Source organism: Neofelis nebulosa, chromosome 5 (genome assembly GCF_028018385.1).
Source record: "Neofelis nebulosa isolate mNeoNeb1 chromosome 5, mNeoNeb1.pri, whole genome shotgun sequence".
Lineage (NCBI taxonomy): Eukaryota > Metazoa > Chordata > Mammalia > Carnivora > Felidae > Neofelis > Neofelis nebulosa.
The window spans coordinates 60,647,022-60,668,072 of NC_080786.1; the positions used below are offsets into that span (position 1 = coordinate 60,647,022).

Consider the following 21,051-nt stretch of genomic DNA (forward strand, 5'->3'; position numbering starts at 1 on the left):
AACTATTTAATTTAAGGCAAAGTAAATCTATCAAATGGGAAGGAGAGTGTACTTGATTTTGAGCTACAGACAAAGGGTGCAGAGTCCAGTTGAGGCTAATATAGTAAAACAAAACAAAACAAAACAAAAAAGCAGATGCTAACAAATGCTTAGTGTTTGAAATTTGAAATAATAAATTAGAAAATATCTAATCAAGACTGAACTAACCATCACTGTCTTCATCACGTTCATTCTGGGAACACTGTGCCTCACCAGCAGTGTTACATTGAGGTATGAATGCATCTGGCAGCATGTTTCGAAGTTGCTCCTGTGGAGTTCTACAGAACGAGAAGCAATTAAAAGACTAAAATACATTACCTGAAACTTTCCCAGGCAAGATCTTGATTTATTTCATGAATGAATGAGCATGCAAAACTAATGATGAAACCAAAGCTATACTTCTGATTCATGGCAGAAAAGTATGATTGTGTAACAGAGTCTTCATCTACTAAAATAATTCCGTAAATCAAATTAACATCATACAAGAGTTTTCAATTGCATGTCCTACTGCTTTTCATTTAGGATGAAAATCAAAGTTAAGACAAAAGTAAGTGTTCCTACAAGCCACATGGAGGCCCTGACATACCACACTATTCAAAAAGTTAATTTATGAATGTGTGTTGTGCATCACCGCTTAGGTATTATGTCGATAGGTCCCAAGGCAAACTAAAGACATTTTCCTGAACTTTAACCAAGCCAGCAGGGTTTTAAAATATGCTTTCCCAATATCAGTGTAGTGTGCTCCGGCTATGGCATCTATCACCCAGTTAATGAAGTTTGATATGGCCCATCTCGTATAGAAGGCAACAAAACACAGGAATTCTCAGAGGTCAGGATTATGCATTGGTTTCATAGGCTATTCCCCAATTCCTGGTAAGGTGGCACCTTTTAGTCAAGAATATAAATAGCTACAGCCCTTCCAGACCATGCCAGTTCATGGAGTCCCCGTGTAAAAGTCAGGACCTTCTTAATGATATTAACAGGTAGCATCGACACAAAGCTTAAAATGTACGAGGCTCTGTTCTAATTAACCTGGGGTATGAAAGATTAACAGCTATATTAATTAGGCACGCGTATTATCTTAATTTTACGTATGACAAAACTGAGGCATGAAGAAGTAAACCAACTTGTACAATCATTTAGGTAGTAAATACAGAAGAGGATTTGAACCCAAGGAGTCTGCCTCCCCAAGTCAATGTTCTTAACCATTACTCTGTATGGCCTCTCTCACAATTTGCAAAGGCAGTAAGATTTGATAATCTGACAATCTATGGCTATGTGAATTTTCCCAATATATATAATGTATATATCAGCACACTCCAAAATATTTATATATTACTCAGCTTTGTGTCTTGACAAACTTCATGAGCGTACCATCTTACATCTATAATTTAATTAAGTAATGGAAAATATAAAGAGTAAAGGTCAAAACAAACTGGCACGTGGCCACCAGGAACCCGTTTCCAGTTTGACACGGATATAGTATACAAAAAGTTCAATCATAGATGCACGTAAGTTTACTATTATTCAGATACTCCTTCTTCGTGAAGTAAAAATTTATTTAATTTCATGAGCAAAGCCCTGAACCAAAGGCTTATAGAATCTAGACAACAGAGTATTGGAACTATTGACTGTTTATTCTAAATTCAGTATTTTGCAGATGAGAAAACATAGACCAAGAGAGTTTAAATAATCTGCCCATGAACAAACAACTAGTTACTCAATGAAATAGGTCTGTATTCTGGATATTGGGACCCTGGCACCAGTGCTTGCTCGAAAGATCATGCCATGTAAATAAAAGGATGAAACGTCTCTTAGAGTAAGACTCCCTCACCAGATTTTCCTGAAAATGTAAACAAGTATTTATTGAACGCAGACTAACTGACAGGTACACACTAATGAGCTTCAGACCTAAAAGACTGGTATGGGCATGACACTTTATAAGAGCTATAGACAGCTTGGACAGCAGTTCCATAGGAATAACTAGACTAGAACAGTATATGAATGAACCATAGGCCACAACGGGATACAACCACACACCTCGAAAAATGACCAGCACCAAAGAAACAAACAAACAAAAAGCCCCAAAGATACCAGGCACTGGCAAAGATGGAGGGCAACTAGAACTCATACATTGCAGGAAGGTGTGGAAGCTGTGCAGTCACTTTGCAGACAGAGTCTGGCGGTATATTTATAAAGATAAATATACACATAGCAATCTAGCCAGCCCGGCCCCAGGTATTTACCCAAGGAATTAAAAACTGATATTCAAACAAAAACCCATTTGCAAATGTTTCTAACAGATTTAGTCGTAATTGTCAAAAGCTAGAAATCAGCAGGATGTTCTTCAACAGATTAATGGATAAACTGTACATCAGGATGATGAAATTCTGGCCCACAATAAAAAGGAATGGATTTTGATTCACCGAAGAGCACGGATGGCTCTTACATGTATTTTGCTAAATAAAGGACACACAAGGCTACATTATTGTATGATCTCACTTACATGACATTCAGAAAAAGGCAAATGTATAAGGACGGAAATGGATCAATGGTTGCCTTGTGTTGGAGAAGAAGTGTTGACTATAAAGGGGAAGCAAAAGGGAATTTGGAGCTGATGGAACTGTGCTGTTTGGTGCTATGATGAATATTTGACTCCAAGCATTTGTAAAAATCCATAGAACTGTATACAAGTTTACGCTATTCAATTTTTTAAAAGTACTCAGGATGTGGACATAACCCAGGGAATGGCAGAGCTACTCTAATGGAGGTAGGAAAGAAATGAGCACCATGGCCTCAGAAACTTTGGAGAAAAAGTTTTTGACTAGATACTGTAGGCTAAAGATAAACACTACATACAAATAATGCATTCTAGTTGGTAAATTTGTTTCTCACAGTAATATTAGCTTGAAATTCTGGAACAACTGTACACACACACACACACACACACACACACACACACGGACTGATAAATGAGTAAATATATCATAGATAATGAGATCCGGGATTCTCATTGTAGGTGAAAGTAACCACAAATAAGCAAAGAAAGGATGTGATGCTGGTTTGGAGTCAAGTAGGAGTGTACTTCATGTTTACCTCAATGGATACCCAGGTATATAGATACAGAAATAAATTTGGCTATGTGAGTATAGTGGTAAGTACACATACATATATTTCCTACATGTTCTCTGAGATGACCTAGGCTCTGTGGTACCTGCGTAGCCATGAGCACCTCTATAATCTGGATCTTGGTTTCTTAACACCATTTTCAAAAAAAAAGGAATCAAGATTACTTGGAGAAGTTATCTCTGGGCTAGGGCACAGAAATGCATGTTGGTATATTAAAAGCAAACAAATCAACAAACCAAAAAGGATGAGGATGCCTTGAAAGAAGAGGGGAGTCAACCTGAAACAGCTCTCAGGGGTCAAGGCAGGAACTATTTGAGTCACAAAATAAATAACAATAGTGTTTAATATTAACTAAAAAGTGCATATCCATGAGTCCACACAAATAAAAAACTGAATAAACAAATGAAAGGGGAAGTAGGGATGTTCTTCCTTGAAGAATTCTAATTAATAAATATAGAAGAAATGAAGGAAATAGAAAATCACTAGTTATTCTGCTGCTGGAAAATTCCACAGGTAAATACTAAAATTAGTAGAGGAGAGTTTAGGTAAAAAGAAGATTTTGTATCATCTCAAGGCATCTCCCCTAAAACATTTATTAATCACTCTGATATGAATGTTTGTGCCCCCTCTCAAAATTCATGTGTGAAAATCCCAATACATAATGTGATGGCATTAAGAGGTGGGGTCTGTGGGAGGTAATTAGGTCATGAAGGCACAGCCCCCATGTGGGACTGATGCCCTTATAGAAGAGTTCCAAAAGAGCCATGTGAGGACACAGCCAAATAGATGCCTCCAGGAAGCAGGTTATCACTAGGCTCTGAGTCAGCCAGTGTCTTGACCTTGGACTTCCGACCTCCAGAATTCTAAGAAATACATTTGTTGTTTACAAGGCATCCAGTTTATGTTATTCCATTGCAACATCCCAAATGGACTAAGAAAGAAGCTGGTACCGGAAGTGGGGTGCTGCTAAAAATGTGGAAGCAGCTTTGGAACTGACTGACTGATGAGCGGTAGAAGCTGAAAAGGGTTTAAAGTTCATACTAAAAAAACCTTATATAGCTGTGAAAGAAACTTTAAAGGCAATTCCAGTGAGGACTCAAAGAAGAGGAGAACTGAGGAAAAGCCTCAATCTTCTTACAGAATATCTAAGTAATCCTGAACAGAGTATCAGTAGAAATAGGGACGGTAAACACCATTCAGCTGAGGTTTCAAATGGAAATAAGGAACATGTTATTGGACAGTGGAGGAAAGGCAATTTTAATTAATAAAGTTGCAAAGAACTTGGCTGAATTGTGTTTGTGTCCTAGTGTTTTATGTAAGATAGAACTTAAGAGGGATGAAATTAGTTATGTGGCTAAGGCAATTTCTAAGCAAAGTATTGAAGGAAAGGCTTGGATTCTCTTGACTGCTCATAGTAAAACGCAAGGGTGAAATGACTTAAAGACAGAATTATTAGTCAAAAGAGAAACAAAACTTAAATATTTGGAATATTATCAGAATTTACACATTGAAAAGAATGAGAGGGCCTATTCAGGAGAGAACAGGAAGTGTATGGCCAAATGGTCATCTGATAGGAAGATTAGCCATCTAAATAGAAGCCACATTTTCCACTGTCAGAGACAATGGAAAAATGACCTCCAAAGGCAATTCAAAAATCATCGGGGCTATACCTCCCATCCCAGGCAGAGAAAGCTGCAGGCCACACAGCAGGGAGACCCCATTAGAGCAATGCCCAGTGAACCTCTAGGGGCAAGGATGCCCCTGTAGCACCAAGCTAGCCAAGCCACATGATTCCCACCCAAGAAAGTCACAAGCATGTGACCCCACACAGAACCATCATAGGAATGGGGCCACCCAAAGCCATGGGGGCAAAGCCACCCAGAGCCTTGGGGTCCCAGCCTTGCCTAGTAAAGCTGTGGGGGCACTGCCTCAGTGTGTGTGAAAGGCAGGACCCCTGCTCTAGTGTGTCTGGAAGGTGGGACCTCTATCTCAGTGGGCCCTGGAGTGCAGAGCATCAATGGAGAGGCTAATTCTCAAGACTTAAGGTTAAATAGAATTTGCTTTATTGGGTTTTAGACTTGCTTAGAATCTGCTACTCCTTTCTTCTTTCCTATTTCTCTCATTTGGAATGGAAATATCTATCCTATGCCTGTCCCACCATTGTACTTTAGAAGCAAATAACGTGTTTGATTTCATAATTTCACAGAGAACAATTTGCCTCAGAATGAATAATACATTGAAGCTCACTCATATCTGACTTAGATGATATTTAGATGAGACTATGAACTTTAGACTTGAGATGATGCTACAATAAGTGAAAATCTGGGGCTCTTAGAATGGAATGAACATATTTTGCATATGAGAAGTTCATGAACCTTGATGGGACCAGGGCAGAAAGCTCTGTTCTGAATGTTTCAAGTGTTGTAACCCTAACTCCAAAGTGATGGTATCAGGAGGTGGGCCTTTGGGAGGTGATCAGGTCATACAGACAGAGCCCTTATGAATGGGATTAGCGCCCTTGTAAAAGAGATCTGAAAGAGACCCCTTGTCCCTTCTGCCATGTGAGGACACAGTGAGAAGATGGCCATCTATGAACCAGGGAGCTGTCTCTCTCCAGATACTGCATCTGCTGGCACCTTTATCTTGGAATTTCCAGCCTTAAACACTGAAAAATGAGTGTTTGTGTTTATAAGCTACCTGGTCTATGGTATTCTATATAACAGTCCAAGACCTTAATTACAAAAGGAAAAGAATGAGTGTGCAGCGGAGCAATTCAGTGAGCACCACGTTAACCATGGGCTCAAGGTTAACATCCTGGTAATAAGATGCACTGACAGCATGATCCTGTGATACCACACTGAGAAGGGCACATCCTCTCTGTGTTATTCTTCCTCCAAATGCATAACCTCAATCTAATTATGAAAAGGCATCAGATAGACCCAAGTTGAGTATATTCTATAAAAAATCTGGCAAGTACTCTTTAAAAATGTCAGGGTCTTGAAAGACAAGAAAAGACTGAGGAACTATAATGGATAAGGAGCTATGACAAAAAAGGCAATGTGAGATCCTGGATTGGATCCTGAAGTAGAATAAGGACAACAGTAGAAAAACTGGTGAAATCCAAATGAAGTCCGTAGTTTAGTTAATAATATTGTACCAACGTTAATTTATTGGCTTTGATACATGCACTATGGATATGTAAGATGTTGCCATTATGGGAAGCTGAATGAATGATATGTGGGAAATCTTCATACTGTTTTACAACTCTTCTGTATGCTCTATTTCGAAATAAATTTTTAAAAAATTTGCCACATGAAAAACAGTTAAAGGGGCATGGGGGCATATATTAACCTGTCAAACAGAAACTTGAAGGAAGACATGAGGGCTGATTTCAAAAATCTGAAGGAATGCCACGGAGAGGAGGAATTCAAGTTGCTCTGTATTGGCTTAATTGGTAGAATTGAGACCATGTTTAGAAACCAGTCAGAAACAAATTACAGCTCACTAGGAGATACTACAACAGGCAGAATGTTCCAAAAATGGAATGGGCCATTCCAGGAGATAGTTTTGTATGAATGAAGGTGAAGCAAGGGCTTAATGACCCCTCCTCAGGTACATTTTAGACTGGTCCTCCAACACCTTGCTCCTCAAAATGCAGAATTACCTACAAAAATATCAGCTGAGAGCTGTTAGAAATTCAGAAATGCAGAGTGCCAGGCCCCACCCAGACCTACGGAAGAAGAATCTGTATCTTGCCACAGTCGGCAGGTGATTCGTCGGCACAATGAAGTGTGAACAGTACTACTATAGGGCAAAGTGAGCCTTTAAAGGTACCTCCCAATACAGATCTTATACGACCATAAAACAACTATGAATGACTCTAACATGTAATTAGTAATAATTTTAGTCCAATATTTAATAGCTTGACTTTTAAACAATTTATGAAATGTCACAGGTAATGATATACTCTTTGAGTAAAATAATTGAATACTGTTAATAACACTATAATGTTAAAGGTATAATTAAAAGTAGATTCTGAAAAATAGAGCCTCACAAGTCTATGCTAATGTAAAAAATGAGAGCAATACCTTTTCAAAGTAATCTTTCATTTATTGCATTATTTTTGCTATTATTCTTAAATTCTATACCATATTTGTGTCTTTTTCTCACATACACATTTGCATTTTTTATAGCAAACTCTAAATGAATGATGCATCACATACATAAATAAAATTTAAATCCTTATTAGAACAGTAGAAGCTTCATAGGGATTTAATATTGCTTTAAAATTATTTATGCAAATGTGAAGCACACATATAAAACTGCTACAAAAAAGCATGTCACACAAGCCAGGAACATAAACAGCTTTTATATTTCTTATTAATAATGCAAAATTTCAGAAAATACCTTCTGTGTTTTTTAAGCCATAATTTTTCCATATACGAAAGACTGTCTTCTTTAAATTCAATATTGAGTGGTTCTCTCCAAATTTTCAGATTAGTTTGTACTTCACATTCTCCCAATGAGTCTATAAAAATAAGTATAATGTGCAAAATTAATGTAAACTTGTCTATAAATTACCATGTCTCTCAAGATATACCAGTCACCAATTTTAAAGCAAATATGCTTTGATATTTATCTATGTAATCAATAGTTCTAGGCTTAATAAATGCACAAGTATTAAATGTTAGCAATTTATTAAAGGACTGTATAGACACTTTTCTTCAATAATCCCTTGAAATGAAAGAATCTTATGATTCATAACATTTTTAAAAGCAACTAATTATTTTAAATGATAAAGATAAATACAAGCAGATTCATTATATATTCTATAAATGCACACACACATAAAGGTATGTATCATAGCCACTGACAATAATATTTACACATTATGGGAAATGGAAAATAAATAACTCAGAATGGCACCTGGAGGATACAACTGTCCTCATGAATTTATATCTCCATGGCAATTCACTTCCAGATGCTTAAGATGTTTCTGAAGTACTACTAAATTAAAACCATTATTCAGAGATATTTAAAACTGATGGAGCTTTTTGGGAAAGAAAGCAGTATAAATCCAGGATTACCAGTCTTTCCACCCTCTTAGATACTACCCATCTCTCCAAACTGACCATCCTGTTGGAGGAGAAGAAAGAGAAGTAGTAAGGATCGGAAAAATTATTTTTGAAGACTGAAACTAGAGAACAGTCCCAATCTCATACCATAGCCTTTAGTGAATAGCTTCCAGAAATAGCTTAATACCAGCAAGAGAAATAAACCAAAAGAATGTAAGTCACACTGTCCCTATTCTCCCCACAAAGTAGAGCTGTGTTGAAGAAAGCAATCGGAGGAAATTCTGAGAAACACCATCAGAATGCACTAAACTGAAAGAAAAGAAGTTAAGGACATGAACAAAAGGAGATCCCTCCACTACAGGTCCCCCTTTCCAGGGCAAAACAAAGTATTTCTTGACAGGATAGCTGAAACTAAAAATGAGGACTCGCTTTTTTGTTTGTTTGTTTGTTTAGTCATAGAGAAGAGCCACTGTGCTTGAGAGATGATCCCCTAGATCTGTCAGGTGATGAGTAGGAAGAAGGTATAGCATCTGGCCTGGGATTCACCCTTCTCCCATTATCAACGGTACATTCCCAGGAAATAAAGATGGTGGGTGACCAGGGTTAGTTTGCTTGTTAAGACATTAATAACGGGGCACCCGGCAAATAGATTAATGATATGTATGGAGAATATTATCTGTTTAATGCATTTAACAGGACAGCCATTGTTTAGAATTGCCTATAGCAAACAAATCTAGAACACATGGATCTATGAAACTCATCTCCCTTGAAAAGTGCCACATACGTAACTTAGGTTTTGGTTTGCTCCCTCGTTTCATGGTTCTCTTGCTACCTTTTGTGAGAATTTGTGTGAGATGCCCCTTTGTTCATATTAGCGGGATGTTGGGTGTTTTTCTCAATAGACAGTGCCAAACTCTTAAGGTGAACATATGTTTTGATGTGTTTGATGAGGTGTTTGAGGAACAGCCAGGCAGCCAGTGGAGCTGAAACAGAGTAAGCCAGGATGGGAGTAACAGGAAGTGAGATCACAGAGATAATGGACTTCAGATTACATTGAACCTTCTAGGCCACTGTAAGAACATGCCTTCCACACACTGAAGGAAATGAGCCTTGGGAGTTCACATAAAATGAATTCAAGTTAGTAATCAATAACAGAAATAACTAGAAAACTTGGGAATTCAAAACGTGTTACTAAGCTAAATGGCCAAGAAGCATATAAATAGATACTCAATAACACTTGTATTGAGTTACACAGAGTAAATATACCATTTTATCTCTAACGGACCAACAAAAATTTAAAAATCTGACAAAGTGTTGATGATAACAGGAGGCAACCAAACCTCTTAAATACTGCAGGGAAGTATAAACCAATATAAAACCTTTGGTAAATAATTCAGTTTTATCTAGTATAGTCGAAGACATATACATCCCATGACCCACCTATTTCAATCCCAGGACCAGACATCCTAGAAATGTGTGCACATGCATAGCAGGAGACCTGTACAAAAATATCCATAACGGCATTGTTTGTAATGGAAAAATGGGAATCAACTCCCCAAACCATCAACATTTAAACAAATAGTGGTATTTGCATATAAAAGAAAACTATCAAATAGTAAAAATGAATAAAATACAACTATGCACATCTTCCAGGATAAATCTCAGTAAATAATAGTGAGTGAATTAACAAGGTGCAAAAGAATACATATACTAGCTTTCTGCTTGCTACATCCAAATTTAACAATATATTGTTTAGAGATACACATATGCAGTAAACTACGAGGAAATTAAAAAAAAAAAAAAGAAGAAGAAATACTCAATCCAGATCAGTAACAATCTCTTAGGAGAAAAGAACAGAAAGAATGGTGCTTACTGCTTTGTTTTTCTCCATAAGCTATACAAATTTTGTAAATATTTATTTTTCTGTATCCATTTAATGTCTTGGAAAAAGAAAAGCATTTATAAGCATATACATATAATAAACACATAGTCATATATAATACTCTGGGGCAAAAAAAAAATCACTTCTATCAACAAAAGTCCTCATCTTAATGATTTCTCCTGAGCAACCACTGACACAACATTTCTGCATTTATAAATTTATTTTAAGGTAACTGTACAAGTAAATGAATAGCCGATATGGTGATCATAACTTATTTTACAATAGTGAGAATCAGAAACAAAATATCCATCAAAAAAGATTCTGATTAAATACATAATGGCATACAGAATATTATACAACAGTTACAATTATAATTGATGTATAATTGCATTTATATGTAAAGTCATCCGTGACAGAATCTAAGCAAAAAAGTTACAAGTAACATATATAGTGTCACCCCATTTATACTTGTGTGTGTTTGTGCCACTGCGTCTATTGAAAAATATGTAACAACATGTTAACATTGATTATCTCTAGATGGTTGGATTGGGTTATTTTCACTTTCTTCTTGGTTAACTTTTTGTTCCAACCAAATCATTTAAAATAATCATTATATTATTCTTATAATGTAGTTATATCCACTATGAAATTTTTTTTCTTCTTTGACCTTATCTGATTTATCAGATCAGTCCTTTTATTATTTTAAGCTCTATGTCTTTAAAAGTAGACAATCAGAAAGGTACGTTTATAGAAGACTTAGTCCCTTTCAGAGTAGAAAAGTAAAAAATACATCAAAATATGAAAGTTCATATAAGAAGCACAAAAAATAACATAGGCAATGAAAGTTATATTAAGGTACATGCTACAAAGAGAGTATATAAATAAAATCTTGGAAATATTAACAAAATTGATGTAGCATGAACAAGTGTGGGGAAAAATATTTCAAGGAGAACATTACTCAGCAAAAACTCCAATTCTAATTGGAAGGTGGTATGTGATACCTTGACATAAAGAATGAATAATCAGGAGAATTCCTGCCCTGAAAAAAAAAATGAAATAAAAATAATAAAATTGGATACTGTCAATGAAGAGGAAAGCTGATTGAAATGTATTACCTAACATTTTATTTTCAGTGAAAAGCTATTAGAAGTCTCTACAAGATTCTGAGTAATAAAATTAATAAACCAAATACTCTTAAAAGTATGATGTTCCTCAAGAGACACCAGGAAATGTAAAGCAGAGACAGTATGCACCTCAGTCATCCAATTTTCGATATCTAGAATGTGGGTGCAAAAATCATCAAGGAAAAATAAAAACAAGAAATATCCCCTCAAACAGAAAAGAAATAAGATAAATCTTAAGTTTATAGGAATTCTTGAAATATATTTTTTCAAGACACATATAAAAAAAGTTATTTACTTCTTTATCTCACAGATCCTCTTGTTTTATGTATAATTACAGCTCAATAAAGGAACGGTTGTCCTGACAAAACTTTCTTCCAGGAGTTGGGGAGCTGAAAGCATTCAATTCTCCACTCATCTGACAGTCTGAATTTACACAGGAAACAAATGCAAATCTCCCCAGTGCTCAGGTCAGGGTTCCATAAGTATTAAACCACTAACCGCTGGTTGTACCATGAATACTCCTTTAAGGAGTTATATCGAACTGTTATCCCAGTTCTAATAGTTTTTGAACACTGCAGTTATACTCACAGAGAATGGAGATAAATAAAACAAACTCAGCTTTATTTTACAACATTCATTTTATAAAAATAGCTGTACCTGCTTTTGCCGCACGTAAGTTCTGACTCTCGTTGTCAGCATGGTGTCCAGTTCTCCATTGATTTAAAGCTTCCTGAAAGGACTGGGAAGAAGCCTCTTCATCAAATGACTCTTCACACAGGAGCCTATCTCTTGGATTTGAACATTCTGCTCTTTTTGTGGTTGGAACGTCTACCTAAACCAATTAAAAGTCCATCTAAGTGTGCTTTACTAAATTTTCTGTATCTTAAAATACAGGCAGCGTTAATTATTAGGCATTTTGAATCATAGATTACTTTTAAACTTAAAATGGAATGTTTTAAATTTGTACTTATTTATATGCTTTACTGATTTCTTTAAAACTGTATCAGCAATTATAAATGGTCTCTTCAAAAATTGTTAAAAACTAGAGCTTTCAACTGAGGATTTATCATCATGTCATTTACCAGTGTTCTCCCTGGAAGGCGGCATAGCCATGAATCTCACTCCTCTACTCCTCCAATCTGCTCTCTGCAACCCCTTCACAGGAGAGAGAGATTTTTTTAATGCTTATTTATTTTTGAGAGAGAGACAGAGAGAGAGACAGAGCGTGAGCAGGGGGGGAGCAGAGAAAGAGAGGGAGACACAGAATCGGAAGCAGGCTCCAGGCTCTGATCTGTCAGCACAGAGCCAGACGCAGGGCTCGAGCCCACAAGCCTTCAAGTTGTGAGATCATGACCTGAGCAGAGCCACCCAGGCGCCCCTAGAGCAGTTTTTTTTTTAATATGTGAATCTGATCATGTCACTCCTATGTTCTAAACCTTCCAATGACTCTATGAAACTCTTATGAAGCCTCCTACTAGGACCTACAAGACCATAGGGACCTCATAACCCTTGTTTGTTTGTTTGTTTGTTTGTTTGTTTGTTTGTTTGTTTTTACTTCACTTCCTTCAATTCCTACTTCATTCCACTGGGCTGTAGCCAAATTTACATTCCTGCAGCTCCTGGAGCCCATGAAGCACACTCTGCTTGAGGGGCCTGCCCTAGCCATATCTAACACTTGGAATGATACTTCATATTTTCACATAGTCATTGCACTCATTTCAGCTGGACTCTGTTCAGCTGTCACCTACTCAGAGAATAGGTGATGACCCTACAAATATACCCCCTTGGTGTCCCCCAGTTTCAATTCCCTTATTTGCTATATTTTTCTCCCAACAGCATCTCTGTGTGAATTTACTCTGTATGTTTATTTATTGTCTGTCTCTTCCCATTAGAATGTAATGAGATCCAGCCCTTTGTCTTTTTCTTCAGTGCCAAGAACAGTGCCTGGCACGAAATAGATGCTCATTAAAAGTCAGTTGAATGAACGAACAAATTAATTAATGTATATGAAACATTGCATGCTTCTTAGCATAATGATGAGGAAAGGGTGAATTCCGTACAAAATAGAGATCCTCTGTGAACACACAGAAGAAAATAAAGGCAGCATTTGGCAGTTATCCAGTCAATCAGAGAAAACAGCCAAATTAAGAAAATAAAGCAAAATAAAGTCCACACCGATGCTGAATTAGCAACGTGGATTTACCTACACTGAGCAAATTACTAAATCTCCATTGTGTATCTTCTAGATACAAAAGTAGAATCCTCTATGTTCACCCCTTAATTGCAAAATAAACGGGAAGACTGCTAGAGTATAATTGAGAAAAGAGTATTAAATATGTGTCCAAAATTTTAAATATTAACAAAAAGCATCTGGGAGTCTGAAGACACTGTGCCAGCTCCTGGCCACAGAAACACAGGTTAAAAAGTCCACAATAGAAACAGGTGCTAGAAATGGGTATTTAATTCAGATAAACACGATTTTTACGGGCAAAAGGTGGCAGGGATAGTATTCCAGAGACAGGAAATGGTATATATGCTAAAACATGGAGTCAAACAGCACAGTGGCATGGAACTGTTAGCAGTTTTCACTGCAATAGTAAAAATTAAGATATGAGTAAATATAAAGTGTAAAATGTACTCTGGGGCAGATCGTAAAGGATCCTGCTGCCAGACAGAGGAAATCAGACTTACACATAATGAAAACACAAAGCCATAGAAGAGTCCTACACAGTAGTGTGGCAGAAAGAGAAATTAAGGATTAGTGAGTTTGGATGCAAGGGAACCAGTTAAAATGTTACAGCTAATTGGTAATATCTATCAACATTACAAATGTATGACCCTCTTCAACTAGGAATTTCAGGATTTTATCATATGGATACACACACAAACACGCACACACATGTGCAAAACAGTATTTTTCAAAATTATTCTTTATGGTATAGTTTGCTCTGGCAAAAAACCCAAATAGCATAAATGTTGGTCAGTGGAAATTATATATTTTAATTTAAAATTTTAAAATTTAAATTTTTAGATTTTAAAGTCATTTTAATATCTAATAAATGGGGTGTTTTGTAACCACTATATGGAATGAGAAGGCTATAGAATGTACCTATATAAAAAAAATCACATTGTTAAGTGTAGAAAGTATATTTTCAGAGCAGCATCTAACATATTAATATTTGTGTAAAGAAATACATAAAAACAAAATTGGAATCATTATTGACTTCTAGAAAGGGAGAGAATGAAATCCATTTTCCACGTTATAAGCCTATTGCACTTCAAGAAAAAGCTAATTTCAGTATTTGGAATAGAAATGAGGATAGAAGTAACCAAATATTCAAGACAGTTTTTAGATGCTAAACTATATGAGACATGGTAACCAACTGGACATGCAGAGGAAGAAGAAAAGGGACTACAGAAGATCAAAGCTCTTGGCTCACCTGGAAAGCTAGAAGATATGCTGTCACCCATGGTGACATCTATATAGGTTTCAGAGGAGAGGTAAATTTAGTGTGAAGATAATGAATTTTAGGGACACCTGGGTGGCTCCGTTTGTTAAGCTTCCGACTTTGGCTCAGGTCATGATCTCGCGGTTCGTGGGTTCTAGTCCATGTCAGGCTCTGTGCTGACAGCTCAGAGCCTGGAACCTGCTTCCGATTCTGTGTCTCCCTCTCTCTCTCCGCCCCTCCCCTGCTCGCTCTCTCTCTCTCTCTCAAAAATAAACATTAAAAAATGTAAAAAAAGAAAATATTGAATTTTAGAAGTGAGAATCCAGTAACCAGTATGTGAGTGTATGTATTTGTACTGCACTAATGAAGAAACCCTGAAATCTCAGTGCTTCCTACAAAATGGTTTAAATATGCAGTGATTCCAGGAAGTCTCCAGGGCAGCTCCTTTCCAACCAATGAATTAGAGACATAAGACATTTTTATTTTACAGCTAAGCCTTCGGAATACTTGGGTTCCTCACAGTAGTGGCAGGATAAGAAAAGTCAGAGGATTGGACATTGGCTTTTAAATATTTGAGCCCAGAGTACCTGGGTGGCTCCGTAGGTTGAGTGTCCAACTTCGGCTCAGGTCATGATCTCCCGGTTTGTGAGTTCGAGCCCCGCGTCAGGCTCTGTGCTGGCAGCTCGGAGCCTGGAGCCTGCTTCGGACTCTGTGTCCCCCTCTCTTTGCCCCTCCCCCACTTGTGCTCTGTCTCTCTCTCTCAAAAATAAATAAATAAATAAATGTAAAAAATAAAAATAAATAAATGTTTGAGCCCAGAACTGCCCTATGCCACTTGCACTCAGAGCCCAACACGACTCTGCCCAGTTCCGAAGGGACTAGGAAATTTGAAAGAGCACATGGAACCCAGTGCTGTGTATTCATTATCCCTCTAAGCCACATGATATCCCTGCAAGATATGTTATACTATCCCCACTTTCTAGATGAAAGAACACATTTTAACAAACTCCCCCAGTGCTTCTGATGTTTGTTATAGCTAGAGAACCACTGTTCTTTGGCCCAGAAGGACATCAAGCACATAAAGAAATTATCTCTTCAGTGTGTGCACTGAGTCCAGCTGCACACCCAAGGCTTGAGAGTAGTGACGTCCAACCAGAAGTACTCACATCACGATTACTGAGCAGTTGTTAAAACCACACCTCTGGACCCACCCAAAAAGGGGCTGACCTTGGTCATGTGTGTTTCTTTAACGTTTTTCCAGCTAATTCTAATTTACACATCTGGATGAAATCATTGAATTGACAGCTTTTAAGTTAGGACAAGAAGTGGAAGACCTTCATAGCATATACATCACCTATGGGGACAAGAGGAGTAAGCTTTCTAGTAGGGCTAGATACTTAGTTCCTCTCTGCCTCTGTCGTCCATTAAATGGGGAAATAATAATGGAAAACTTATATGATTATTGTGATTATTGGATAAATTAAAATATTAAGCACAATGACTAGTGTAAGGTTGTTAGCTGTTCATTTATCACCATTTTTGTTGAGAAGATAAATTAGATAAAATGGCAGGCATGAAGGAGAAACCCTCAAAACCACAGTCTCTGTGTAGTGGCTAAAAGCAAGTAATTTGGAGACAGCCTAAATTTAAATCTAAGTTCCACTATCAATGGAACTTAGGCAATTTATAAAAACTGATCTTTGTCACTATTTTCTCATCTGATTAAAAAAAAAAGAAAGAAAAATTAAGAAAGGACAAAAAGAGAGAATACTTGACGGGCTCAGTCAGTTAAGCGTCTCACTTCGGCTCAGGTCACAATCTCACAGTTCATGGGTTCGAACTCTGAGTTGGGCTCTGTGCTGACAGCTCAGAACCTGGAGCCTGCTTCTGATTCTGTGTCTCCCTCTCTCTCTTTCCCTCCCCTGCTCACACACACTCTCTGTCTCTCAAAAATAAACATTAAAAAATTAAGAGAGCGAGAAATAGAGAATACGTGTAAAATATATAGAACAGCACCTGGCACATAGTCAGTCCTCAACACATTACTGTTATAGTAATGAAGCTATAACTTGTTCAGTGATTCTTCACAATCACCTGTGATAGGTCTACTAGAAAGTAAAATCAATGTAAAAACACCTACTTTCCTGGACAGTTCAAACACTGTTTCTTTGTTGGGAGAGAGGTCCTACTAGCGTAACGCATGTTTTCTTTCATGTTCTGTAGGCATGGGTTTGGAACTCAACAAACTGAAGTTCAAGCCTGACTCTATCGCCAAGTAACAGTTGGGTGACTTTCGCCAAGTTTCTCACTATTTCTGAACTACAGTGGAAACAAAGGTGAGTGGCATCTATAAGAGTGAGGATAATTACAGAGATTCAAGTTTGAGGAAGCTTGTTTCTCTAAAGAATCAATACAAGTCTAATATAAAATACAGAAATGAGCTGATGAAAGCTTACCTAGTACATCATGGGATCAGTAGCCAATCTGAATACTAAGAAATTGGCATGAATCCAATTGTAAATAAGTATAAATTGCCTGTCATCTAAAACTTGGCAATGTTGTGTATTTTTAGCCTCTCTGAAATCCTGACTACAATAAAATTGTTACATTGCATTTTGTGTGTGTGTTTCTCCCAAATACTCATTCATTTCCTGACATGGTGGAAATGCCCAGAAAGCAACATGGTCAAAGAATCATTCATAAAAAAAATCACTATTCAGTGGAATCAAAGTAGTCCCCTTAAAAGGATTTTTACAGTCAAGATATTTTTCATTTGTAAAAAGAAACAAATTCAAACATTAAATAACAATGTGGTAAAATAATCTACAAAACTCCATAGCTCTAGCTACGTCTATAACTGACAGTCTCCATGATCATGTATGACATGAAAATGTCTACTATATTTTACTTAGCTTACCTCAGAATTGCTCCCCTGCAGAGGAAGAGATCTGGGTTTATGCTGACTTTTACTAATCTCTTTTACAGAATTATTCTCCCCTTTCTGTTCATCTGGATTCATATCCTTGATAAACCGATGGGCAACATCCAATACATTGGATAATATTTGAGATTTTGCCTGTTAAAAAAGGAGCAAAATATGACTTAAAAGACTAATACATCAGCCTAAGTAACTTAGATACATTCAATCATATTTTTATTATTCTAGGATTAGTAAAATTCAATACATTTTATTTAATATTTCAAAACACAAATTAGCATTAATATCATCCAATGTAATAGTGATAACTGCCATCTATTGAGGGGCTAGTTTGTGCTCTTATTATCCTAAGGATCTTAAAAACATGTCATTTAATCCTCACCTCAACTCTGAAGCATAACTATTTTTGCCTCTGTTTTAAAGGTAGAGGAATAAAAGCTCTGATGATTTAAATAATTTAGGACTGGTCACATGGTGAGTGGGTGGCATGGTGAGCTGGGAAATGACCCCAGGTGTGTATAATTCTAATGACTCATAGCCTTTCCCCTAGGCCAACCCCAAATAGATAGGTGTGCTATTTTGTGCACAACATAGCTGAAGAACTAAATATAGCTAATCTAATAGGAGCCTGAATAAGCAGTAATGAGCATCCCTTGTTGATAAAACATCTTTTAACAAGTATTTAACATACATCTTTAAGCAAGTATTAGGTATTCAAAAGTGCACATCAGGAAGTGCCTCTATCTGCAGGTTCCCTAGTAAACTCCAAGTTGTTCCTCATATCATATCTTTGCTCATGAGTTTCCCTTACCAAGGAGGCCTTCTCTCCTCTACCATCTTCTTTACCTGGCAGACTCCTACTTCTCCTTCTAGATTCATCCCAAGTTATTCTCAAGGTCCAGGAACCTTGCCTTGCCTTCTTCCCTCTGGCTGTGTGAGGTGCCCATCCTCTGTACCCTCTTCATACCCAAAGTAGATCTCTACCAGCTCACACAATACTGATTTTACATCACCTTTGGATGTTTATCTATTACATCATACCACATAAATTCACAAAAGGAAAAAATAACGTCTTCTTAAATATTTCTATGGAGTCTCTGTCCTCTCTTCGCCCGCAAAAGCGGTTCCCTTAAATATTTCTATGGTGATCACAGTGCCTGGCATATAACATACAGTAAAAATGAGGTGGTGGGAGGAGGGAGAGGAAGAATTGCAGAATAAAATATATAATTGAGAAAAATATTAAAAATAAACCTTTCCACATGCTTTCAGAGTAACTGAAAAGGAACAGACAACTCTTGGAAAGACCCTAGTCTCTGAGAGTTCTCTTATCAGCAACTACCCTGGTCTGCCCAAAGAGTCTGCAGGATTCTGGATTCCATCTGAGCTTGAACCAAACAACTGCCAGTAAAAATATTACTTTTCACCAGGATGAGGCTCTCTGAAAACCTGGTATTAGAAAACCAAGCAATAGGTCTTACTCCATTAGCAAATGTCCTCAAGACAGAGAATAACTTCAGCAAGGATTAGAAATAATTATTTTGTACCTTTCCATGGAAATATTCCTATTTTTAAATTTTCATCTAGTTACCTATTTAAATAACTAAGATTATACTGAAACTTTCCAGTTATGACCTTTTTAGATCTGTTAAAATTCACTGCAATCTCATTCTGGAATAAATCACTTACGATAAAATTAATTAGTGTTATTTCACACTGAATTAATGAATTATATATGAAAAATGACTAATGTGGGGGCAGTAGGCTGCTCAGTCAGTTACGTGTCAAACTCTTGATTTCAGCTCAGGTCATGATCTCACTATTCATGAGATCAAGCCCCGCATTGGGCTCTGTGCTGATAGTGCAGAGCCTGCTTGAGATTCTCTCTTCCCCTCTCCATCTGTCCCTCTACCACTTGCATGTATATGTATGCAGTCTCTCTCTCTCTCTCTCTCTCTCTCTCTCTCTCTCTCTCTCTCTCAAGTAAACATTAAAAAAAGAAAAATGACCAATGTGATCTATGATACACACACACACACACACACACACACACACACACAGAGCAGACCTGTGGCATCTGCTCCAAATTTTCCCAATGATCATCAAAAAGCCTATACAGATCTATATAATCCTTATTTTTAAAAGAAATTCAAAAATGGTAATGTTTTACCCTTACAGAAATATCTGTATTTTAACAATTTTTTTAAAAAGGAGTAATCCAATATAAGCCTGATTTTAAATTCCCTAGAATAGAGATCTATTGATTTCAAAGATGATTAGAATGTCTAGTTTTCATTTTACACATTCTTAAAAGTAGTAAAAACAATAGTATTGATTTTATAAAAAATTATCAACACAGAATTATCCAAATATATTAACACAAAACAATTATTCCTGTCCTAAAATGAATCCTGCTATTAATGTTTCAATTAATTGCTATAACATTTTCAGGTAGGATATTAAGGGACTCTGAAATGGCACACAAAAAAAAATATTTCATTTTTAAATTTACTGATAAAAAATAAGATTAACATCATGGATAATTAATAAAATAAAGTGCTACAATTGATTATCTTAAAGTTCTGTTAATTTGGTAAAAATAAAATGCCAACAAATGGGAATTTTCTTTCCTAGAGTAACTTACATTTAAATATTACTTTTCTCAGAGGGGCCTGGGTGGCTCAGTCAGTAAGCATCCAACTTCAGCTCAGATCATGATCTCACGGTTTGTGAGTCTGACCCCAGCGTTGGGCTCTGTGCTGACAGCTCAGAGCCTGGAGCCTGCTTTGGATTCTGTGTCTCCCTCTCTCTCTGTTCCTCCCCCACTCTCATTGTCTCTCCCTCTCTCAAAAATAAAGATTTAAAGAATGAATGAATGAATGAATGAATGAATAAATAAATAAAAATAAATATTATTTTCTCAGTTATTAGAGTGGTATATGTCATCTTTCTTATTCTTAAAATAAATATGCACAGAAAGGGAACATATATGATCCCTATTACATAGACAAGGAAATTCAAGCTCATAATGATTATGTTAAAGTCAAATGGATACAAAATATTGGAGCTTCAGTTAGAACCAAGGTCTTCTTCCAGCCTCCTTCTCTCTTCTAAATTACACTAACACAGAAAATGTGTTTTATTTTTGAATTCCTGAGACTTACAATATATTAATAGTTCTCAATAGATATGAACATTTTTCCTTCCTTTAAAAAAACCTATAATTCCAGGGGTGCCTGGGTGGCTCAGCTGGTTGGGCCAACTGACTTAGGCCCAGGTCATGATCTCACAGTTTACGAGGTCAAGCCCCACATCAGGCTCTGCACTGACAGCTCAAAGCATGGAGCCTGCTTTGGAATATCTCTCTCTCTCTCTCTCTCTCTCTCTCTCTCTCTCTCTCTCTCTCAAAAATAAA

At 36.7% G+C, this 21,051-nt stretch overlaps 1 protein-coding gene across 5 annotated transcripts in view; it reads right to left on the reverse strand.

Annotated features, from left to right (window-relative positions):
- The window catches only part of ZBBX (zinc finger B-box domain containing), a 123,550-nt gene that overhangs the window by 41,058 nt on the left and 61,441 nt on the right, over nucleotides 1-21,051 (reverse strand). For all 5 annotated transcript variants that reach the window (XR_009261974.1, XR_009261972.1, XR_009261973.1 and 2 more), the window contains 4 exons: nucleotides 17,616-17,774; nucleotides 11,907-12,081; nucleotides 7,576-7,696; nucleotides 208-317 (listed from right to left, as the gene is read on the reverse strand). Coding sequence is in view for 1 of the 5 variants with exons in the window: in XM_058730418.1 (XP_058586401.1) it covers nucleotides 208-317; nucleotides 7,576-7,696; nucleotides 11,907-12,081; nucleotides 17,616-17,774 (565 nt within the window). In the remaining 4 variants the exon portion in view is untranslated. The remainder of the gene's footprint in view (nucleotides 1-207; nucleotides 318-7,575; nucleotides 7,697-11,906; nucleotides 12,082-17,615; nucleotides 17,775-21,051) is intronic.